This window comes from Semicossyphus pulcher, unplaced genomic scaffold, assembly GCF_022749685.1.
Source record: "Semicossyphus pulcher isolate SPU_LCO1_2020_fin unplaced genomic scaffold, fSemPul1.0.p SCAF_20, whole genome shotgun sequence".
Classification (NCBI taxonomy): domain Eukaryota; kingdom Metazoa; phylum Chordata; class Actinopteri; order Labriformes; family Labridae; genus Semicossyphus; species Semicossyphus pulcher.
In genome coordinates, this window is record NW_027211694.1 from 26,118 (window position 1) to 51,618 (window position 25,501).

The following is a 25,501-nucleotide window of genomic DNA, read 5'->3' on the forward strand; positions in this document are numbered from 1 at the left end:
CTTCATCAATCTCCCTCCAGCCAACCCCAAAAATGTAAAGCGCCATTACCACATGCTAAAAAAGCATGTGGATTTGAGGGCCTTCAGTCCAGCAACCAGAGAAGCATTTAAAAATGTTCACAGCTGCTGTATTGCAGACAGCTGGTGGATATTTTTTGAATATTTCTGTGGTGCCCAGGAACCTGAAGAATGAGGTACACACCATATTCACATCCACCATTGCCCCCATGCAGGCTGCTGATCACATTAATAACATCCGCACAGCCTTTATAGTGCTTCTGAGGGACTTGGCAAGCAGGGACATGGCGAGGGACTCTGTCCAGAAAAACAGCCTGGCAAACCCGTCCGAATTTAACGTCCTGGAACAGGACCAGAAGTTCGTGCTTGGTCTTCTGGACAGGGCGATCCAGGCTGTGGACACACATCCCTACGTCAGGTTCCTGTTGTCCTTGTCCATGTTTGGACAAAAGAGCCATGGCAGCCTGGATGTTGGGGCTTTGGTGGATATGGACCACATCACCTGCTTGTCGGTCCATGCTGCCTGTACGCTTGTGCCCACAGACAGCAGGCTGCAGTTGATGTGGTCCAGGACTGGGCTGGAGAACTGGGTTGGGGACAGGGGGAAGCTGTACCCCTGCTTGAGTATGGGGGATGGTCCAACTTCCAGAGCAATCTGGACAGCAAGCCACTGGATGTGAGTAAGAACAATGCTCAATGTGCTGCTTGGTCGGGAGGAGGACCCTGGCGCCTTGCACGTGTACACCGACTCCCCCCACACACACTTGAACATTGCCTACAAGCATCCAGTGAGTGGGGTTGTAACCACTTGTGACCTCCTCCACCATGAACTCACAAAGGCCATGTACGGTAGGGCCTTGGAGTACATGGACCACATGGTGAATTTGCAGGCGCCCCTTTCCTGCCGTCTGGAGCAAGTGAGGCTCTTAGGAGCAAAGACTGCCCGACCGTGCTGGATCTTGAGGAAATGTTCTCTACCCAGTGGCTCAAGGTCACAATCCACAAGGAGGTCATGCTTGTCCCCTTCGTGACCTTGGAGGACGGCATGAACCTCCTGGCAGTGATCCAAGAGGCACTGGGTTATTTGAACAAAATCCTCAGGACCGCTTACGACACCTGCCGTGGTCGTGGCAGCTTTGTACAATCCTGGAGAGACTACCAAGCGGAAATTGCTCTTGAACTCTTATCACCGTTCAGGAAATAGGAACTCGAGTTCACGCCCATTTTGCGCTATTTTTTAAAATTGGTTTTAAGTTCATATCTCGGGCTGGGAACGTGCTAGACACATGGTCACCCTAACCCCTAACCCTAACCCTGATCACCAAGCGTTCAAGAGTTATAGGCCATTGCCGCTGCGCGGCCATCCTGCTAATGGCGATTTTTGAATGCTGCTGCCCAGTGTTTAAGTCCAAGTTGAGTCCGAGTCATCAAAGAAAAATACGAGTCGAGTCTGACACCAAGTCCAAGTTTGTATGCAGCATGTGACAGAGCCCACACACAATAAGGGGCACACTCTGGACATAATTATCTCCAAGGGTCTAAACATTTCCAAGGTTGACAGATGTTGTCCTCTCTGATCACTCCTGTATTTTCTTTGAGGGTGTTATCTTAGTGCAGACGATTAATCAAACAAAAGCAATCACAAAATGTATCTCTGAAAACACCAGCAACATTGTACATAGTCACATGGCATACCGTTTTCATCAGAAAAAGCCCGACTGCAATGGTAGCATAACCATTTCCATCTAAACAAAACACACCAAGCAACACAATAAGCTCAAGGCAAAAAGTGTCCTCCATCTGAACACAGTGCCTGCCTGCAAACACAGCGCTCTCGTAATCTTATACTTCACGGTAGCCACTAAACCGAAACATCAAATGAAAGCTGAGATCCCACAGATTCTAACAGTATAACTCAAATAAAATCAACTGCAAATAAAACTCGCCAAGAAAATGGCCAAAAACCGGACAAGACAAACTTCACCTATGACAGTTACAACTATAAATTGCGTCTTACCTTTGTTGCTTTTCTTATCAAAAGTTGTCTCTGGTCACATAAATCAACTCTTAATGGCTACTCCTATGTCTTTTTGTCAAGTTGAGATGATTCAAGCTGTTTTCTATTGATGTACACGGCATAGGGAAGGCATTGAAGCAAGCAAAGCTCCTAGCCTTCATTGTGAACATACGGTCTTTGTCTCCATCTATTAGTGAAACCGTAGCACACACAGATTTAGCTTCTATTTATATTGACATGCGTTGGAACAGGTTGGCTCAGGTTGCAAAACAGAGCATTACGCAGCGGAGCGCAGAGCGCACTCGAGCAACAGAGTACGGCCGAAAACAATGGTCTTTCTTTGAAAATACAACAGTTTTAGACCTAAAAGGACGAAGAAAACAACTTTCACTGTGCCTGAAACATTGGAATTACTAACTACGATGTCCTGAAGATTCACAGTAAAATGAGGAGGGCCTGATTCCTCCTGAACCTGACCAAGACAGTGACTCAGCAGGTTTGCCTCATCAGAAACCCATCGATGGAAAAGTATGTAATCTTTATATTGTGTTTGATTACTTATTGATTTGTTGTGAAACCTTTATTGAAATAGTGTTATTGTGTTTTATTTCTCTAAACGATCTGCTTGTTTACTTACGCCAGTGGCGTAGAGCCAAGATGGCAGAGCACGTAGGAGCTAGTGGCTGTCACTACAGTGTAAATGCTGTATCTCTATGCGCAGCTGTTCATGCATGATACATTACTGCCCTGAGAACTTTATTTTTTTTATTTGACTTTATTTTAGGGCGTAGACTGTGACCCCTCCCGATGCGGATGGCTCCCATAGGTGGCGTTTTTCTCACCTGTTCCTCAGTGTCCTGCCATGTCTCTCTACCATGTTTTATCCTGAGTGTGTGCGTGTGTGGGTGGGTGTATGTGTGTGAGTGTGTATGTGCATACGTGTACATGTGTGTCTGTCTGTATCTGTGTGTGATAAAGTGTATGTGTGCCTCTGCGGGGGGTCGGGAGGGGCAAGTTTCCAGTATTTGTATTATTGTGATATGTTTTTAATTTTTCTGTGAAGCACTTTGTGTTGCATTCTTTTTGCATGAAAGGTGCTTTATAAATAAAGTTTGATTTGATTTGATTTGATTGTACAACAACAGACGTTTATGTGCTACATTTATGATACTTATGAGGCAATTTAGTGACATTATACAGTATGTTATAACAATATTTTACTTTTTTCTGGTGACTATTATTCCCTATCATTATAAATCACTCTAGTCCATATACTGATTACTGTATGTGAATGAATACATTTATTATTTATGTTTCAACAGACTTTTTTTTCTCCTTTCTTGTTTCAGTAATGAAGATGAGGATCATTATGATGAAGATCATACACCAGGGCCATGTTTTACTCATTAGACACCCCACCCCCCAAAACAAACAGCAATGGACATGAAATCCACAAGTTTGGATTTGTTGACTTTTATATTATTTTTTTGTATTTGTCATTTTTCAGCTTTTTTATTATATATTATAGTATATAATATAAATCTGCTCCAGTATAATCTCATTGATTATGTATGGTTTTCTTTGGGTGGGACCATGTATATAGGTCTAATTCTTATTATTTTTCAATTAGCCAAAAAGTGTTGCAAATTGATGCAAAGACTACCTTTAGTTATTTGTAAGTTGAATTAAGTTTTACAGTTTGGTATCTGAGAAATCTCAAATGGCACACATGGTGCCAAAATGTGTCCAAATGGCTAATTTGGAGATTCCGCCTGAACATGCCTCCACTAAAACCTCTCTAATTTTGCTCTGCTTCACTTTATTTAAAACAATCTTGGCACAGGCAATGTTCAGATGTTGTGCTATGGATTCCTAGAGGTCTGTATGGGCAGCTGTATCATTTCAAAGGGGATATTCACTCTGAAAGTGTAAAGTTTTTTTAGGCGGTAATACAATCTTTCAATTATGCTCTGTTCCATCTTTATTTACTCTGACCCAGTGGGATCTATACTGATTCTTACACATCTGCAGACATCCCTAAAGAGTTATTTTTATATTGATACTAAGATGGTTCATATAGACCTTGTAGTTGAAGAGATATACCTTATTCAGTTTGGGCATGTCATTTTCAAGCATGGGCCTGAGTTAGAGGCCTAGGGATGAAGAGGTTAACCAGGTTCTCTCGTCCACACCTGCCCCGTCCTGGGTCTCAGTCAATGTCTTGGTAGATAATTTAAATTCTAAAATCGCAAATGTGATGGATACCATTGCTCCCACTAAGACGAAGGTTGTCTCTGGTAGGAAAAGACCTCCTTGGAGAAATGCCACACTGGTAAGAACAGAAAAAAAGAGTGTGCTGGAAAGCTGAATGCAGGTGGCGAAAAACAAATCTTCAGATTCATTACGACATCTAGAAAGAGAAACTTCGCATTTATAATTCACAACTGAGGAATGCAAGGCAATCGTTCTTCTCTGACATCATCATCAAGAACAATGATAACAAACGTGCCTTGTTTGCTACTGTCGACAGGCTAACAAACCCTCCTGTGTCAGCAGCACCTGAACTTCACTCAGCCAGGGCCTGCAATTAATTTTTCTCCTTCCTATGTGCTGTGTTCAACTAAAACCAGTTTAAACACCATGACACAATTTTATCTGATCAACAATAAAGACCTGGAGGACATTATACAACACCTACAATCCTCCCACTGCTGCCCTGATATTCTGCCCACAGGTTTTTATGGCATCAGATCTGATACAGGTTGTAAACTCATCTCTTCCCACAGGCCCTGAAAACAGCAGTCATCAAGCCACTGTTAAAAAAGAACAACCTAGACAAGTCACTGATTAAGAACTATAGGCCAATATCAAATCTACCATTTTTAAGTAAGATAATTGAAAAGGCTGTCTTTCAACAGTTGAACCACTTTGACAGTGAACAACTGCTTTGATGTCTTTCAGTCAGGCTTTCGACCAGACCACAGCACTGAGACGGCTCTCGTCAAGGTGATTAACGACATCCGCTTTAACACAGACAGTGGTAGAGTTTCAGTCTGGAAAACTGGGTTTGACTTTCTGGCACAGTACTAAACTGGTTTGGTTCTTATTTAAAGGACAGGGACTACTTTTTGTCTATAGGTAACTTTACACCTGAGCAGAGAAAGATTACATGTGGAGTTCCCCAAGGCTCCATTCTTGGGCCTCTTCTGTTTAACATCTACATGCTTACACTGGCTCAGATAATGGAAAACAACAAAGTTAGTTACCATAACTACACAGACGACACACAGATCTACATCACAATGTCACCAGGGGACCATGGCCCCATACAAGCACTAGTTAAATGCATTGAACAAATCAATGAGTGGATGTGCCATCATTTTCTTCAATTAAACAAAGACAAACGGAGGTAGTTATTTTTGGAGCTAAGGAGGAGCGATTAAAAGTCAGCGCACAGCTTCAATCATTAGTGTTGAAAACCACTGACCAAGCCAGAAATCTGGGTGTAGTCATGGACTCAGACCTGAACCATCAAAGCATCATTAAAACAATTACAAAGTCGGCCTACCATCACCTCAAGAATATATCCAGGATTAAAGGACTTATGTCTCAGCAGGATCTGGAAAAACTGGTCCATGCATTTATCTTCAGCCGACTCGATTACTGTAACAGTGTCTTTACAGGTCTCCCTAAAAAATCAATCAGACAACTGCAGCTGGTTCAGAACGCTGCTGCTCGAGTCCTCACTGAGACAAGGGCAGTAGATCACATCACTCCAGCTCTGAGGTCTTTACACTGGCTCCCTGTCTGTCAGAGAATAGACTTCAAAGTACTACTGCTGGTTTACAGAGCGCTGAGCGGTCAAGGGCCAAAATACATTTGTGATGTACTGACACAGTACGAACCATCCAAACCCCTCAGGTCGTCAGGGACAGGTGTGCTTTCTGTCCCCAGAGTCAGAACCAAACATGGAGCAGCAGTGTTCAGTTTCTATGCTCCGTATATCTGGAACAAACTCCCACAAACGTGCAGGTCTGCTGAAACACTTACTCCTTTTAAATCAAGCCTGAAGACTCACCTGTTCACAGCTGCTTTTTATTAAACTATTTTAATACATTTAATTTAATAACTGTTGTAATTATTTATATCTGCACAGTAGCTTAAACTCTGACTTTTACTCGTTTTTTATATTTTGTCTTCTGTTTTAGCCGTTTTTATTTTATCTTCACTTTGCTTTTTAATGTCTTGCTTTTGTTGTTCTGTGTAAAGCACTTTGAATTGTCTTGTTGCTGAAATGTGCTATAGAAATAAACCTGCCTTGCCTTACATGTCTGCGTGGCAGTCCTAAGTCATTATTCACACCGCACCCCCCCTCACTCTCTCATGCAGAACAGGATCAAATTAGTGATTTACAATAGATATGTTAGTCGAAAGCCTTGTTTTATCAACATTTTTATAGTTTTTCCATCTTTGCTGTCAACGACTTTTGCACAATAATAATTAAAGTCCCATCTCGTATAGATACCTGGCCCTAATAAAGGCAAGGTGAGTTTATAGATTAAAGAAATCAACAGCCCCGGCTATTAATTTAAGTTTTATAGCAGATTACCTTCCAATTTAAAATTTAGCTGTTTGAATTGTTTATAAGTGCTAATGTCTGAATTTTTATGCTCATGAATAAATTATGTCAATAAAGGACTTTACATGGTAAACACTGATCAGGATTGATGTTTGAACAACTTTAATCTTATATTTCCGTTTACAGGTAAATGAGTAGTACAGCCATTAAGATGGAGATAAAAGCAATGGTAGAAGAAATGTCAGGTTGCTCCACAGCAGCAACAGAAAACATCTCATCATCTTCAACATGGTCAAGAACAGAGAGATAACAAAAAGAAAGACTCCTTATGATCATTTTTTTATAACTGTGTAGTCATGAACATTAGTAATTACAGGGTACCCTCGAGATTCACCAAGTTAAATGTGAGCCTTTTTAAGACCTTTTAATACCACTTAAATTGAAATATAATGCCCACGTCATGGCAATACTGGCACAGGTTTGAAGAATACAATGAAAAATGTGTATGAAAGTAAAACCCTAGAAAAGGACTGGTTAGATTTCAATGGATCTGAACATAATATAATTATGACAGTTATAAATTTAAGGACCATGTATTCAAAGTACTGGCTGCATAGCTTAATACAAAATAATCAGCTATAATCATAGAAATACAGCTTAATTTAAGCACTTGCTTTGGGCCACTTTTATTCATTCACTAGGAGTCCCTTTATCACAAACTGCAGTTAACCCACCTGCTGTGCCTCGCTGTGATCCTTGTTCTTCCTGTTTCCTAGCAGACTCCTACTTAACCAAACAGACCCTCAATCAGTCATACAATTAATGTGAGTTTGACTCATATTGAGAATAAGAGACCCCACAACCGCATTTCTTTATCTGCACACAATATATTTTAATTGTACTGACGTTAATGTTTTTTTTAACTGCAGTGTGTATATAAACCTTTAGAGAAGGTATAAATGCTTGTTTGTTTTTGTCACGTACTGAAATAAAACTGCGAAGATGTACGATAAAGCAGCAGATCCTCTTTGCTTTTTCATCTATTTGTTATTGTTTTTCTTTGGACATCACGCAACACACCCGCAAATGGTCAACACCTCTGTCCTTTCTTACCTGAGGAAGAGATGTCAAGCAGGCAACATAAGGACCAGCCCATGAAGACGTCTCCAGGGTTAGGTCTCCTTACCATTCCCCCCCCGTCGTGCAGTGTTTGGGACACAGGATGTAGCTTTGACCTCTCTCCACACACAACCCTCATGAAAACTCCTGTGAGGGATGTAAAAACAAACTTGAAATATACTTTATTAAATAACTTAAGTTGGCTACGGGTTACACCATGGGACTTAATCAACCTTTAGGAGGGGAGGGCCTCCTGGTTTGAGGGTGTTTCAAGATAATGTCTGAAACACCCAATGACCCTGAGGTCCACGACTGACGACGTCTCCTACAAGTCAGACACTACTTTTAATAAAGTAACAACACGACTCGCCTCCTGTGGTCCACTTCCAAATTAAACTTCCGCCTTCCAAATTGAATGTTGACTCATAACTGCCCCCTATTGACCTGGAGGACCAACTTCTTCACCACAAATACAGTTTCCAACTTGTGAATAACATACATCCTCATGCAGCACTTACAAAAAATAGACGATTTAAACACTAACCCAGACATAATTGTTGTTTCAGTTGTTTTTTTTATTGTTTACAACAAGGCTACATCACCGATGATGTCATGGTGTCAGTCTCTCCGTCTCCTCACTCAGAGTTCACTCGATCTCACTTTGTGGAAAAACAACTAAAATTCAACCAAAGTTAAAAAGGTCAAAGGTGACGCCAAATCCTCCAGCATTCAGCCTGCACAGGCAGCCACTCAGCAAAGAGCATCATGGGAAATCTTTTGGCTCTTTTATGGCACGGACAAAAAACATCACGACCAAAGTCCCAAAAATAAATCTCTTAAAAACTGTTGACCAGGCACGTCCTACGATTGATGAAGATCCAACAGGACTGATCCGCATCGTTCACTTAGTGAAGTTCTGACCCGCCCACCTGCTGGACCCGACCACGCCCACCTGACAGCTGCTGCAGGTGAGGTCAGGGGTCGGGGTAGAGGACTCAGTCTGTCCAATCAGTGTTCACTCTGTCAATCAGAGTGATGCTTCTTGTTTCACATTCAAAGTCCCTCCTCCATCTTCATCTTCATCTCGTCCCTTTGGATCCTCGTCGGCACTCGCAGCTTTTTGCCGTCACCTCTGAAAGTTCGTCAACAAAAGATTTAACCTGAAAAAAACACAACTAGTTAGTGTTAAAACTGACCAACCAACTAACCTGTGTTTAAATGTAAAAATTAATTATTCACTCAATGTCAAAATAAAAGGAACAGAAGATTCTCAGAGTTCATGGATGGTTCAGTGGACAACATGAAGGCGAGCTGATTGGCTGGTTATCTGAGGCGTCAAGAAATGGTCAAAATTCATGCTTGAAGCTTGTAACTTCAGGTTTGCATATGCTGGTAGGAAATGTTGCTGTCTGTAACTTGTAAACTCTGGAAAAGACTTTGTGAAATCTCAAAGTCCACAAGTTGCTCCAGCTACAAAATCTTTACACATTTGTAAATATTTTCTGTCAGCACAAAATATTTCTACAGCTGCAAAACTGACAACTTACAAATTCACAAACTTGAATGTGAGGACAAACTGGTTTTACGCATTCACAAATTTAGATACTTGCATGCAAATTTTTCTCACAAGCACACAAAACATGAAATACAAATGCAGGCTGTGAAACTTGTGAACATTATTCAGCAGACTCAATATCTTTCTGACTTCATACACTTCAAAGCTGCTGTAACAAGTGAATTTACCCTGCGAGGGGTCGATCTCATTTGACCTTTTATCTTTTAAGATACAAGACTCACTGTAGTTGCCTGGTGGTGTGTGTAGTTACCTGGTGGTGTGTGTTGTGTGTGTAGTTTCCTGGTGGTGTGTGTTGTGTGTGTAGTTTCCTGGTGGTGTGTGTGTAGTTACCTGGTGGTGTGTGTTGTGTGTGTAGTTACCTGGTGGTGTGTGTTGTGTGTGTAGTTACCTGGTCTTGTGTGTGTAGTTACCTGGTGGTGTGTGTTGTGTGTGTAGTTACCTGGTCTTGTGTGTGTAGTTACCTGGTGTTGTGTGTGTAGTTACCTAGTGTTGTCAATCAATCAATCAAATTTTATTTGTATAGCGCCAAATCATAACCAGAGTTATCTCGAGACACTTTACAGAAAGAGCAGGTCTAGACCGACTCTTTGTTCTGTTATTTAAAGAGAGGCCCAACATCAATCCAACATGAGTAGCACTTAGCAATTCGGCACATTGGCAGAAAAACTTCCTTTTTTGTTGTGTGTGTAGTTACCTGGTGTTGTGTGTGTAGTTACCTGGTGGTGTGTGTAGGTACCTGGTGGTGTGTGTTGTGTGTGTAGTTACCTGGTGGTGTGTGTGTAGTTACCTGGTGGTGTGTGTGTGTTGTGTGTGTAGTTACCTGGTGGTGTGTGTTGTGTGTGTGTAGTTACCTGGTGGTGTGTGTGTGTTGTGTGTGTAGTTACCTGGTGGTGTGTGTTGTGTGTGTAGTTACCTGGTGGTGTGTGTGTAGTTACCTGGTGTTGTGTGTGTAGTTACCTGGTGGTGTATGTTGTGTGTGTAGTTACCTGGTGTTGTGTATGTAGTTACCTGGTGGTGTATGTTGTGTGTGTAGTTACCTGGTGTTGTGTGTAGTTACCTGGTGGTGTATGTTGTTGCAGCTATCGGAACAGTCTGGTGAACTCTCTGACCGCCCAGCACACCTGTTTACACTCTTCAGCACTGAATACAGGAAAAAGAAACAAACTGTTGTTACCATGGTTACAGGCAGTTGTTTATGTTGTTGCTCTTTGATCGATGTGAGAAAATTCTTAAGTTTCAAACTGTTGTCCATCCATTGTCTTTATTTTCCAGGTAAAAACCTGATGAATGTGCACAGGTGTACATTTTTTTTTTTACGCCTGTTCAGGTAAAATCAGGACTGTAACCCGACTGTAGCGTGGTCCCTGAACACCTCAATCTTCTCAACTTGTCCCTGAATGCATCAATCTGCTTCACTCCTCCCTAAACGCATCAAGCTGCTCAACGCGTCCCTGAATGCATCGATCAGCTCCACACAGGGTCCAAAATTAACACCCACCAAAGGCGAATCTGGCGACTAAAATAAGGCTTGGGTTGCCCGGGGCGGGTGCTCCCATCACTACAAAACATACTCCAAGTTGTTGACGAAGTTTTGTTTTGCAACGGCAGCTTATTATTGAGTTTCCGTGTTGTGTAGACGCATTTCCAATTCACTTAACCTCGCCATCACTGCATCTAAACTACAACATTAACATGTACCGTTGTCACTACAGGATGCAGAGGAGAAGCTAAACACCTGAGACACCTAGCAGCAGACAGCAGAGGCTATCACTCACAGCTCAGCTACAGTGTGGTCACTAGCAGAACGGAGGAGCTTGTAAATGACTGTCAGATTAGCGAGGAAGGAGAGAGCTATGAGTGCTTGATCAGAGCTACTGCAAGTTTAATAGTGCAGTGGATTAATGAGCTGCACTAATGAAGAGTTTATTTTGTTGCAGTGACGAAATAAGTACTCAAGAAAAAGACTAATAAAGCGTATAAATACTCCATTACAATCAAAAGCCCTGCAATACAAACTTAAGTGTTAAAATGACTAATCAGAATATTCTTACAGTACCATAACTTAAGGTAATCTACTCATTGTGCAGGATGGCCTATTTCAAAATAATATGTTTAATATCAGTGGATTATTATGAAAGCATTACTGCATACATCACTTGTGCTTAAATGTGGAGCTGATTTTAACTACATTACATTTTTCTATAAAGTGAAAGTAAAAGTTTAGATAAATGGCTCATGTTGCCGGTGTTCTAACCCTAACCCTGTTCTCACCTGGTGACCTGTTTGTGGAAGTCGGTCAGCTGTTTGTGCGTCACCGTCACGGCTCCTCCGCTCGTCTCCTTCGGTAAACCTTTGAGAGCATTCTCTAACCAGCGACAGAACGTCTGAAACAAACAAATATGACATCAGAATCGGAGAGCAACAGGTGACTCAACTGAACAGGTGTTTGTGTTCGTACTCACAGGTCTGTCGAACACCATGACCTCCCACAGCACCTCTGCGACGTCTGGCAGTGTGTATGGCGGCAGACAGAAACAACAGGAGTGCATCAGCTGAGTGACGAGCTGCTGGCCGTGCTGCTCCATGGCCTGACCAATCAGCTGCTTCCTCACCTCAAAGTCCTCCTCGTGCTAAAGACACAAACTTAATTTAAGTTCTACAGGTCACCTGTTTAAACGTTGAGTTTTTATCTTTATTTTCTGCCTCACCTCAGTTTCCTTGTGCTGTAGAAAAAAACTAGGTTTTATATCTTAACGTTCTTAAACTTTATTCTTCAAGTTGTTATTTAAATGTCCCGACTCACGTCGTTGGCGACGCCCGTGTGGATCAGGTCTCTCACAAACTTCATGACGCTGCAGTTTGCATCTCGATGGTCCAATGAGGAAGCAGCGATGGCACACTGGATGATGTGAACGATGACGCTGCTGCTGAGCAAGGTGACCGGACTCCTCTGGACAAACCTGATAACACATACAGGTGTTCAAAGGTTGATATACAGGTAGAAATACAGGTAAACATACATGTGACATACAGTTAGATGAACAGGTAGACATCTCTCTGAAAGTATTCAGGTGAACCTTCAAGCTCACCTGGTGGCCAGCCTGAACAGGTCGTCCACAGTGTCCGGATGATTCCTTAGACCATTCTGCTGCTCCAGCAACTGGAAGGTCGGCATACACAGAGCCTGAGGAAGAGGAGGAGGTCACCTTCGTCATCATCATCATCATCACCATCATCACCATCATCATCAACTTCATCATTTTCATCACCTTCGTTATCATCATCATTATAATCCTAGCCTTCATCCTCACATTCAAGATGTGTGTTTGTTACCTGGCAGACAAGTGTATTTTTGTGTGTGTGTGTGTGTGTGTGTGTGTTGGTGTACATGGCGGACAGGTGTGTCTTTGTTTACCTGGCAAACAGGTGTGTGTGTGTGTGTGTAACTTCAACTGTTACAGTTACGATTACCTCAGCCTTTCTCATTACTCTGCTTCTCTCGCTAAGTTATTTATTTGTTTTTTTGCTAATCTTCACACTAGTCTACCACTATTATTGGCATTGTAACCATCAGTATGTGTCTGTTGTTGCTGTAACAAGGACATATGTTGTTGTGGTAACAAGAACACATGTTGTTGTTGCTCTCTCTGCCTGTCTCTATCCTGCATCTCCTTCTATCCCATGTTCAGCCCGTCCAGTCTCTTCAGATGGCTGTTCAACATGAGTCTGGTTCTGCTCGAGGTTTCTGCCTGTTAAAGGAAGTTTTTCTGCCAATGTGCTGAATGTTGCTAAGAGCTACTCATGGTGATTCATGTTGGGCCTCTCTTTAAATAACTTAACAAAGAGTCGGTCTAGACCTGCTCTTTCTGTAAAGTGTCTCGAGATAACTCTGGTTATGATTTGGCGCTATACAAATAAAATTTGATTGATTGATTGATTGTTTGTGTGTTTACCTGTAACATGTCAAGCAGGCCCTGCCTGCAGCCCTCCTCCATGCCATACTCGTCCACCAGGATGCTGCCCAGGTACAAGAAGCAGGAGTGTGGATACACCTGGTACACACTCACCATCTGATGAAAACAGCAAGTTACATGAACAGGTGTATTCAAACAGGTGAAAAGGTAGATACATTGTAGCTTCAAGGGTATTTATCAACTGAATTAAAAAAGGAGGTGAGACTGATCCATAAGACTATCACTGATCAACCTCAGTTCTGAAATGCAACAACACACAGGTTCAGGTGAGTCTCACCTGAGTGACGAGTGGCTGCAGCAGGGAGGCGGAGCCTTTCCCAACACATCGTACAGCGAACCTGAGACAGCGACAGCATCGCTCCACGATCCTGTTATCAGCCTGATGAGTGTTCAGAGTCTCCGACAGCACAGGCCAGATCTACAGGTGAGTCACACGACACAGGTAAGATACACAAAAACATCAGATCCACTGGTCAGTCATGAATCACAGATACATACTAAAACATCACATGACTGGGACCATGAAACAGGTAAGACACAGGACAATACTTTTGCAGGTGTAATCACACAGGTAAGGTGCAGCTTTGCATCAGATCTACCTGTGAGCCACATGATACAGATATGCTTGATAAAATATCAGATCTACAGGTAGATCATTGATAAAAATCCCTCTTCTAGGTAAATCTCAGGTGAGTTCAGGTGTTTTACCTCCTGTATGACTTTCTGACAGGGGTGTGTCTGTCCGTTCTCTACGATGGGGTTTGTGTGTCTGCAGAAAAAATAAAAAACAGTTTCAACGTCTGTCAGCTGCTTCCTTGTTAAAATAAATGTTTAACATTTGAATACAGGTAAATATGCAGGTAAACTCACCTGAAGATAACAGCCAGTCTGTCGAGCCATACAGTGGGATCAGCTGATTTTCCGTTTGTCGATTCTTCGGCCAGAAGCTGAGAGAAAACAACAATAATAATAATATATATACACATGTAGATCATATATATCTGCTCATGGTGTCGTGAAAAAACAAGTTCAAACTTCAAACATGAAATCTGACTTAATTAAATTCACCTTTTTTAGAGCCAACACCTGAACTGCACACAGGTCACTGAGACACTCTGCAATCTTCTCCAGAGGAAGACGAGCCAGGACCAGAGCCGTACCTACACAGGTAGATAAACAATCTGAACCGTACCTACACAGGTAGATAAACAATCTGAACCGTACCTACACAGGTAGATAAACAATCTGAACCGAATCGTACAGGTAGATAAACAATCTGAGCCATTCCTGTAAAAGTAAATAAACAGTCTGAGCCGTACCTGTTCAGGTATATAAGCAATCTGAGATGTACGTGCACAGGTAGATAAACAATCTGAGCTGAGGTATAGTACAGGTCTATTTCAGGAATAAAGGTGTCCTACAGGTGTCCTACAGGTGTCCTACAGGTGTACACGTACCCTTGAGCAGACCCACGGCAGCCTCGGTGGACAGGGCAAAGGAGTCAAGGGAACGAGCGATGTCCAGCAGACCCTGGAAGTGTTGAGCCATGTGATCTCTGCACACGGAGCATATGTTGTGGATCGCCTTCGCTGCTGCTGACGCCAGAGGTTTCTCTCTGAGACCTTTCATCAGGTAGTTCAACACCGAGTCTGACAGGAAGAGGTAACCATGAAATCTACAGTCTGAACCACAACCAGCTGAGGCTCTTATTTTTGAAATCAGGGTTAGAGCTATCATGAACCCTTACCAAGGAACCGCGGGTTTCTATCCACGACCTCGCTCATCTCTCCTACCAGCTCTATGCTCGTATAACGGACTGCCATGTGGACGCTTTCAGGAAGTAGAACCACCTGCTGTAGAACCTCAGAGAGCGTGGGGTTGTTCTCCCTGCAAGAAAACCACAAAATGAATCTGTTTCACTGACTTTATACTGAGTGATGGTTCTGATGTTCCCTAGATATGTTCCACAGTTCCCTCTGTATGTTCAGTGGTTCCCCTGAATATGTTCCCTTAGTATGTTTCTGTGGTTCCTCAGTATGTTCCCTTATTAGGTTTCTGTGGTTCCTCAGTATGTTCCCTTAGTATGTTTCTGTGGTTCCCCTGAATATGTTCCCTTAGTATGTTTCTGTGGTTCCTCAGTATGTTCCCTTATTAGGTTTCTGTGGTTCCTCAGTATGTTCCCTTAGTATGTTTCTGTGGTTCCTCAGTATGTTCCCTCATTAGGTTTCTGTGGTTCCTCAGTATGTTCCCTCATTAGGTTTCTGTGGTTCCTACATATGTTCCCTTAGTATGTTTCTGTGGTTCCTCAGTATGTTCCCTTATTAGGTTTCTGTGGTTCCTCAATGTGTTTTTGTGGTTCCCTCTACATCTTCTCCCTGTTCTGTAGGAGGAAACATAGTACTGAGAAGTGACTTCCGATACTCACGGATCAACACTCTTTGCAATGGCAGCCATGATGAAAAGAACCGCCTCTGTCACCTCCCACGAGGGGTTCCCTTCTTTCAGCGTAGAATATAACTAAGAACAAACAGAACGTTCTTTAAATGTAGAATATAACTGAGAACAAACAGGATGTTCTTTAAGGTAGAATATAACGGAGAACAAACAGAATGTTCTTTAAAGGTAGAATATAACTGAGAACAAACAGAATGTTCTTTAAGGTAAAAGATCACCAAAGCTACCTGAGAGATCAAAGTTAGTCGAGAGATCAAAGTTACCTGAGATTAAAGTTACCTGAGAGAAACACTCCATGGACCCAACAAGAAAAATGACGTCTTTAACGAGGTCGGAGACTCTCATCCTGAACTCTCCGAAGTCGTCTGTGTCCTCTGGGATTCCCTCCTGACAAATAAAGACACTTTATTGTGAAGGTCCGGGTGATTTCAGAAAGACTTGCCATGGAAAGCTTGGTCACCACTCCAGTAAATAGAACAGATTTTATGCTAGCCATGAAGTTAACAGTATGCCAACCAAAAGGCTTAAAGTATACCAACCAGAAAGAGAACAGTTTGCTAGCCAAACAACGGTAACGGTACACTTTTAAGTCAATGCATCTCAGTTATCAAAGTTTTAATATCCTACAAAGGGGTTAAAGAAATGTTGAAGTCCCTAATTGTTTTAATTAGATGTTAGACAGTTTGTTAGCAGCATTAATTATAAATAGAGGCTTAATTGCCTCCGCTCCTCTGATGCAAACCTCCTCTCTCCGCCGCACAGAACCAAGCAGCAAACCTGGGGTGACAGAGCTTTCTCCATAGCTGCCTCCTTTTTTCCTCATAGTTCCTCTTATTGTGTTTCTTTTTCTGTTCTTATTTTGTTTCTTTAGTTGTTTTTAATTATGTAAAGTGACTTTGAGTACCATGAAAAGCGCTACACAAATAAAATGTATTATTATTATTATTATTAATATGAATAATTAAAATTATAAATAGAGGCTTTGACTGCGTCCCTGTTGCAATGGTTACTTGTTTTATAAACAGGCTGATCTATAGGAGAGCATTAATTTAGAACAATGAACAGACAGTTTCACCTGAACTACTCAGAAAGTGTCCATTAAAAATCAATGGACACCCTGCAGCCAATCAGAATCCAGTATGCATCTAGACAAGAGTATATGTTGATCGACGGCTGATGTTGTGCACCCGTTGGCTACAGTGCTAACCCTAACCCTGCTTTACATTTATTTTGAAATGTTTTCTTGATGGTAGAAGGCTGATCGGATGAGATCATTGATATATGTTTCTATGATAGCCCTAATCCTACACAACTAAAATTGTTTCCTCTCTTTTCATCTGTGTATCATCAGCATAATTATGTTCATTCATTTTGTGTTCCTTATAACGTGTAACAAAGATTTTAAATACTGATGGTCCAGAATCAAACTTTGTTCTCCACATGTAAAACCCAGTTTGTCTGAGGCAAAGTTTCCGAATGACACAAAGACCGGCAAGTTTTAAACCAGGTTTAAACCAGACCTAAACCCCCCTTAAACCAGGTTTTACTCCAATTTTTAAAGCAGACTGTTGCATTAAATCTGAAGGGTATCCTCAATGACAGGAGGTTCTGTGTAGTCTGGATCAGGTGACTCACGTGGTCTGGATCAAGCTGACAGTGTCGGGCCAAACAGTGCAGAAGTCTCTGGATGTACGGTCTGAAGATGGTGTGAAGAGCTGCATCGTTTATTTTATAAAGATGTTCTCCAAGACGGTACCAGAAGTTAAAGGAGATCTCCACAACCTGGATCCAAACAAGACCAGACAGAGAGACCAGAACACAGAAAATAAACAAATTAATACAAGACCAAAGAGGAAATCTCACGGAGACCAAACACAAAAGATCTGCAAAGTCAGAACCTCAGACACCAATAACAGGTGTTGTGGATATTTTCGTACCTCGTACCGGTATAAAGTTACAGGTGTTGTGGATATTTTCGTACCTCGTACCTCGTACTGGTATAAAGTTACAGGTGTTGTGGATATATTCGTACCTCGTACTGTGGGTGTCCTGCACAGATCAGCAGCAGCTCCAGGGTCCTCAGGTCTCCCATGCCCTGTCCGGGGCTCCTGACTGTGGTTTCTAGAAACGTCTCACAGAGTTCGGTGAAGATCCGGCAGTAGTTTAGGACTCTGAGGACAGAAATTAAATTTGACTGAAAACACTGAATGCAGAATAAACAACAGAATCAGAACCAGTGTCTGTGTCCTCACTTGTCCAGGTCTTCTCGGGCCACGGACATGTGATACGCTGTCTCCAGCGTCAGGACGCCCTGGAACAGCTGCAGCGCTAACGGCATGTGTGTGTCCACATTCTCGATGGCGTACAGAGCCGAGCAGACACAGTCCGACGCTGCCTCGTGGAGGTTTGTGGACGTTTCATCCCTCTGCTGTGGAGACACACGGAAGCGGTGATAGTTTCTACTGTGCAGTACTTCCTGTCCTGTACAGAAAGGATGCAGACATCCCTTAAAACCAATCAGACCAGTTTATACACTGAAGTTTGAACCTCACCAGGACTTGGAAGAGGACCATGAGCAGCTGGTTACTGGCCATGAAGTTACTGTCCAGGACTCCCAGGTTGAACCAGCTGCCCAAACATCGAAACACCTTGATGAACATCTTCTCATCGTTCCCCGTCTTCTCCACACACGTCGTCTGACATGAAAGAAACACAAACAGCATGAAGACCCAAAAATAAAACATACATATAGAATTTAGAAACAGTCGTGACGATAATCAGGGTGGTCTCATTGTCTCTGAATATTATATATAATTGAAGGGTTATAAACAGAGAGATAACAGTAAAATAAACAGGGCTGTATCTGTATCATAGTTATAAGCTGACCAGCAGAGTGACTACGGTGCTGGAGTAATAAGCAAGATCTTCGATGATTTCTGTCCTTCGATTGGCTCCGATTCTAAGAGATCGACTGTGAACTTCTTCGGGCAGCACAGTGAGAATCTCTACCAGGAAGGGCATGGAGCTGATGTCATTGTTGTACCTACGAGGAGGCAGTGACATGGACAGGTGAGTCAGAACATAAGAGGAGAGAACACAGGCAGAATTCAGAAAACTCAACATTTCCCCCTAATTAATTAAGGTGATTGAACAGACATCAGAGCTAAAGACGCAGTTACATGTTTAATGTGCACACAGTCATTCTTTTAAGGTTCAAATAACTGTTTAAATTCTTACTTTTCAATGAGCGTGTGAACACATCCTTTCCATGAGGCCATCTGAAGGGCGAGATCTGCGATGGCTAAAGCCAGCTGACGGACACAACAGAGAAAAGAAATTGAAAACAAGTTATTCAAAGTTATTTATGTTCATCCTGTTTGGAAACAAGACAAGTTTAATTTCATTCAGAAACCATAGAAAAGCTCATTGTATCATTGTTTTTATGTTTCTGAATCTTTTACTGAGTTTAAACAACAGAGACTCTAAATACAGACTCGTACAAACAGAAATAATGTTTCATCTATACCAAACTGAACTAAACTCAATGGATTCGAAGAGTTTTACAGAATCTGAACAACTGAAGAAAGTTTTTATACAGTGCGTTCAGGACGGGGGACATGACCCTGTACAGCGCTGCCAGGGCCGACCTGGTGAGAGTCATCACAGCTGCCAAAAGAGCTTACAGGGAAAAAATTGAGGACTGCTTCTCGAACAGTGACCCAAGACGGGTATGGCAGGGCATTCAGCACAAGGGCAGCTACATCTACAGTCATCATCCCTGTGCCCAAGAAACCCACCATTGACAGTCTAAATGATTACAGGCCAGTTGCACTCACACCCATCATAATGAAATGCTTTGAGAGACTGGTACTAAAACACCTCCAATCAAGTCTCCCCTCAGCCGTCGATCCGCACCAGTCTGCCTACAGACCGGGCAGATCTACAGAGGATGCCATCGCCATAGCTCTCCACTCGGCACTCAGCCACCTGGAGCACAGCGGGACCTATGTGAGGATGCAGCTCTGGTTTCAATACAATCATCCCATCCATACTGATCAGCAAGCTGTCTGACGTTGGCCTCCCCACTCATACCTGCACCTGGATTAAAGACTTTCTAACAAACCGCCCACAGACTGTCAAGCTGGGACCCCATCTCTCCTCCACATCACGGTCAGCACCAGCTCACCACAGGGCTATGTGCTGAGACTGTACTCACTGTACACATATGGCTGTACACCAGCCCACCCGACAAACGGCATCAAAAAGTTTGCGGATGACACTACAGTAGTTGGGCTCATATTGCGGGGGGGGGGGATGAGTCTGCATACAGGGATGAGGTCCTGAAACTGGCAAGATGGTCCTCAGCTAACAACCTGGCACTAAACACAAAAAAACAAACAACTCATCATTGACTTCAGGAATCGCAGCACGGACCCCCCAACGCTATTTAGTAATGGTGAATTTGTGGAACGGGTTCAAAGCTTCAAATTTCTGGGGGTTCACATTTCGACAAGCTCACCTGGTCTGTTAACACTTCAGCTGCTGTGAAAAAGGCTCACCAGCGTATACACTTCCTGAGACTGCTGAAAATAAGCGTCTGAACAAACAGTTACTGGTGATGTTCTACCGCTCATCCAACAGGAGTATCCTGGTGTACTGCATCACTGTCTGGCACTCCGGCTGGTCTGCAGCAGACAAGAAGGCTCTGCAGAGGCTAGTAAGCACATCCCAGAAAATAATCGGCTGCCCTCTCCCCTCTCTGGACGAAAACGCTAACTCCCGCTACCTCAGCAGAGTCTCAGCCATCATCAGTGACTGTACTCACCCAGGACACCATCTGTTTGACCTGCTGCCCTCTGGAAAGCGCCTTGAATGCACTTCAATATTCAAAATGAATGTTTTTTATGTGGTAATGTGCAATTTCTTTGGGATGGATAACTTTTATGACTTCAAACTTATACTTTTTATTCATTATTTATTACTGTGTGAATACATACAATCGATAAGTTTTAGCTTCAGAGCAGATTGTGTTTATTTACACTTACACTACACACACTACACTTGTCAAGTTAAAAAGAGGAAGATCAGCTGTCGACACATGTCAGGATGTGAAACATGAATCTGAAGTTACAACATGAATCTAAAGTTACAACACAGATCTAAACTTACAACCTCAATCTAAACTTACAACCTCAATCTAAACTTACAAATACAAATGTTCCTGAAAACAACATGAATGTAATGTTAAAGCATGAATCTAAAATCGATGCAAATGTGTCATTAATGCACAAGGTGCCAGGTGTTCAGGTTCTGGGATCCTGCTGTCTTAAAGGTCAGGAGGAACATGTTACCTGTGTGACGATGATGGGCGACAGGTCTTTGAGGTTCTGGATGTGGGTCAGCAGCGAGTCTCGCAGTGCATTGTGGGTTTCAGGTGGAAGCTCATAAAAGGACGTTTGGATCTTCATCTTCATTGTCTGAGCAGCAAAATAACATGACTCCACATCCTGTTTGAGCTGCAGCAACTGGTCCGAGATCTCCCACGCGTACATCTGAAAGACAGGAAGTGATTTCATCACACCTAGTGACACCTGAGCAGGTTGCATATAGAATGGGGCGCCGGTTTAGCTCAGAGGTTAAGTCACGTGGCCCATGTACAGAGGCTACAATCCTCGATGAGGCGGCCCCGGGGTCAACTACCACCCTCCCACCCTGTAGGCAGGGTCAATACACCTGATCAGGCTCATTCGAGATGACTGCCGGCTCGCCTCGACAACAGGGTGGAGTAACCGATTGCATTCGATGGAGGAGTCATAAAGTCGGACACCAGCTTGCTCCTCGCCTCGTCAGCTCACTGTAAACTGATGTGAAAAGTTCAGTTGTTGTTGTTGTTGTTATTATTCTCATTATTATTATTTTAATTGGATACAGGAGTTTGTATACCAAGTCCCTCTTCAAATAATTTCTCATATTTTACTCAGGGGCTTTCATAGTTATTTTGATATAAACACCATTGCAGATACGTCTATTAAGGCATTCATGAGGAATGTGTAAAGCATTACATTGTGAGCACGTAACCGTGTATTTAACTGTTCGGTGTCTGTCTGACACAAACAAAGTTTAATCAATAATGATGAATAACAATGACGTCTCATCACTTCCTTGTGGGGGGGGGGTCAAAACTGTTTTCAGCTAGTCGGTGCTTCATTCAAACCAGAGCAAGTCTTTTCCCATCATGCATGGAGTTGTGCAGTAGGTGGAGAGCATGGACGGATTATCATTACCACGGGCCCTATACAAACACATATAGGCCTAGTACACTCACACTGTACCCTCACCAAGCACAAAAATGTGGTCATACCATAGCACGGAGCAACACACAGCCAGGGCTGCATTAGAATCCAGGTCCTCGGGAGGCAGCGCTGTAGCACCATCCCCCTGCTAAAAGTATCACGATCACCTTCCACTTGCTTTTGTTGAAAAATGTCGATATCAAGGACATTTGATGTATCAAAGCACCATCTTTAGCATCTCTTCCTTTCTTTAGTTTGAGTTTTGCCGACCCGCTGAGCATAAGTTTCTCCATTTTTAAAATGTTATTGTGACCGCTAAGTAGAAAGTTAATGTACCTCGTCATTACGTCCACGGATTTTAGTCGCTAAATTGGAAAAAAAAAACATTCTGACAATCGAACAGCATTGTCAAAATAACATTCATTTTCCAAACAAAAATACTTAACACATTTTAAATGTCCCAACCTGGAACCAAAGACATCCAGGCAGCAATATTAATTAATATTAGTTAACGAACTGCACTCCCTCAGGGAAAGAGAGACACATGCATATGGACAGTACACAGAAAGTGGTCATTTGAGCATGACACATGTTCCACTGTATACATTTCAGTTTAGTGAAGTGTATGAAATAAACTGTAGTGTTGTTTACAGTGACACAGAGTCTCATATACACAACTCCTCCGCAGTTTGAAAGTGCAACAGTTACACGTGTCATATTAACTTTTGTACAAAATTATTGGTAGGGACAATTCACTAATTTCCCTACCCAATTCCACGCCCTTGATACAGCCTGCCTATCAATTGTTTTTAAGCTAAATCAATGCAGATAATATTTGACCGTAATTTCACCCATTTGTCCCTAACATTCAGGACACGAGGACTTTTTTTAATGGAAACCCTGGTCCTAAATAAAGTTATGCTTTAAATAAAGTTACATCTTAAACAAAATACACCTTTTAAATAAAGTTATGTTATGAATAAAGTTGCAACTTAAATAAAGTTATGCTTTAGGCCTAAATAAAGTTACATCTTACATAAAGTTACATTTTGAATAAAGTTAAGTTTTAAATAAAGTTAAGTTTTAAATAAAGTTACGTCTTAAATAAAGTTAAGTTTTAAATAAAGTTACATCTTAAATAAAGTTACTTCTTAAATAAAGTTACATCTTAAATAAAGTTCAGTTTTAAAAAAAGTTACTTCTTAAATAAAGTTCAGTTTTAAAAAAAGTTACTTCTTAAATAAAGTTCAGTTTTAAAAAAAGTTACTTCTTAAATAAAGTTACTTCTTAAATAAAGTTACGTTTTAAATAAAGTTATTTCTTAAATAAAGTTATGTTTTAAATAAAGTAACATCTTAAATATAGTTGCTTTACATAAAGATCGTTCATCCTGCATCATTCAACAGATTAATTCAGGAACCAACCAGAGTGTTTTCATTCAGAACAGTGTCACCATGGTCACCTGTGCAGGTACAGCACAGTCTTGTTAACAGTCAGCAAACAGAAACAGAGTCTGGCTTCAGAATAAGAGCCCATCCCGATATGCAGTCTAACCTGGTTCATGAGATGACTTACAATCTGTCACATCAGGAACAAAACCTGGGGGACCAGTTTCTAGGGGGGGGGGGGCACAGAACCTGGGGGGCCAGTCTCTGGAAGGAAGGCAAAACCTGGGGGGGCAGTCTCTGGGAGGAGGGCAAAACCTTGGGGGGCAGTCTCTGGGATGGGGGCAGAACTTGCAGTATCAGAACCTGAGCGAGCAGGTGGATGCACCATTGAAAACTTGAACCCAAGTCCTAGTCTGGGTTTGTGCCACGCCCCGATGTAAACAGGGTGAGTCAGTTTGACACACTTGGACATACAGCACTGACTGTAACACCCGTTTAAAGTGATTATTCCTTCACCCACACTTTTCTCACCTGTACGGATCACCGGTAGCTCAGACTCACAGTATCGAAGTTAAAAATACCCTGATTGCTCTGCTTTAACTGTGTGCTTGTCCTCCAAGAACACCTGAAGGTAAAAATGTGAAATGTTTAAACGGAGTTTGGTTTGGGGCTATTCTACTCGTTAACACACATAAATCAGCGACCACAAACGTAAACTGTTTGACTCGTTACGTGAAGTCAGAGCCGAAACTTTACTGTAGCAGTTACGTTAGCCATGCTAATATGCTAACAGAGCTAGCTCAGTGCAGCAGAGAGGGCCTGCTGAAATCCTTTGAGACTCAAACACAGAACCTCCGTCTGACAGTAAATCAGTTTTACTTTGAACAGATGAACGTCACTAAACCACCCGGAAGTCCATGCGTTATTAACTGTCAACAGACTGCTGACGAAGCTAAACATATAGCGAACAGTTTGTGTTTTGATCCATTCATTTAGCTAGCTTAGCTTAGCCCTGTTGCTAACGGCAGCTTGCAGTTCCTCTGAGACTGCGCAGTTCAGTTCGGCCGTATTTTATAAACCCGTTTTAATGAAAGAACCAGTTCCAGTGAGACCACATGTACCCCCTCTGGACCCCCGTCCTCCAACCTGCCGGTCCCCCGCTCCGTACTCCCGGCCTCTCCCATTTTCTTACCGATCTCTGGAGCTCTCCGAGCCACACCGACGCACGCTCCTTCCCGGCCGGGTCCGGGTCGTGGTACAGGGCCTGAACCGCCTGGTAGACCAGGGTCAGACTCGGTTTCCCCCCTTCCATAGCTCGGGTCAGAAGTGGGATACGATAAGGCAGAGAGTTACCAACACGGTGGATCTGAAGGGTCCTAAACGGTCTGACTGTCGACCGCCATCTCGCACAGGCTTCCCGCGTGCTACCACGATCCCTTACCGGAAGGAAACACGGACACGAACATTAGTTCCGCTCCGTCATGATGGGAGCGCTTCACGCAGAACTCCATTAAAAAAACATTTTAACATTTATTTGACTGATATCACAGAGAAATACACAGAAAGCTTCCCTTTGTGGATGTGTCTTAAAAGCAGACAGGCACCAGCTGGTGATTAGCAACATGATGATACTGATCATCGAAACATAATTCAAAACTTCATCCAAGTTAATCAGAAAATTCAAGTCAAAAAAGAAAATATTTCATATTCAGCAACAACCAGATAAGTGACCAAGGGGTTTACATGCTAACAACAAAAAAAGGTTGGTGTATGCAAATGTGACCTCATCATGTGCAGCATACTGAGATCAGTCACTTAGTGTTGAATATGAAAGGCTTAACAGAGTGTATGAATGTTTTCTGCCTGGTGAAAAGGTGGAAGTCAATGACAGACTTTTGTTTCTGAGAAGCCGAAAGGTTATTCTTAATGAACATGTCTTTTTTTTAATTCATGTCTCCTAAATTAATTTATGACTGAAACGGAATCAGTGAAAATGTTTAGACACATATTTCAGGAACATTTAAACCATCAGTGGTAGTTTAACAGGTTACAGGTTGTCTTTTATCACCAGATTTACATAATA

At 42.3% G+C, this 25,501-nt stretch overlaps 1 protein-coding gene across 1 annotated transcript; it reads right to left on the reverse strand.

Moving 5' to 3' along the window:
* Positions 1–7,297: 7,297 nt before the first annotated feature.
* tnpo3 (transportin 3) lies at positions 7,298–24,834 on the reverse strand. The gene is made up of 23 exons (XM_069671181.1): positions 24,611–24,834; positions 21,089–21,289; positions 18,975–19,048; positions 18,624–18,780; positions 18,290–18,433; positions 17,990–18,165; positions 17,770–17,908; positions 17,373–17,519; positions 16,017–16,124; positions 15,709–15,800; positions 15,031–15,170; positions 14,741–14,932; positions 14,352–14,443; positions 14,154–14,230; positions 13,992–14,052; positions 13,561–13,701; positions 13,263–13,379; positions 12,399–12,493; positions 12,113–12,269; positions 11,772–11,939; positions 11,581–11,693; positions 10,367–10,449; positions 7,298–8,893 (listed from the first exon to the last, which is right to left on the reverse strand). The coding sequence occupies exons 1-22, from the start codon at positions 24,728–24,730 to the stop codon at positions 10,389–10,391; spliced, it is 2,772 nt and encodes a 923-aa protein (XP_069527282.1). The 5' UTR covers positions 24,731–24,834; the 3' UTR covers positions 7,298–8,893; positions 10,367–10,388.
* Positions 24,835–25,501: the final 667 nt, after the last annotated feature.

Excerpts from the sequence above, each read along its gene's own strand:
- tnpo3 (XM_069671181.1), bottom strand. The coding sequence starts at position 24,730 with ATGGAAGGGGGGAAACCGAGTCTGACCCTGGTCTACCAGGCGGTTCAG. Across the intron at positions 17,909-17,989 it reads GCCCGAGAAGACCTGGACAA|AGTCCTAAACTACTGCCGGA; the intron begins GTGAGGACACAG and ends TTCTGTCCTCAG. Across the intron at positions 13,380-13,560 it reads TGCAGCCACTCGTCACTCAG|ATGGTGAGTGTGTACCAGGT; the intron begins GTGAGACTCACC and ends TGTTTTCATCAG.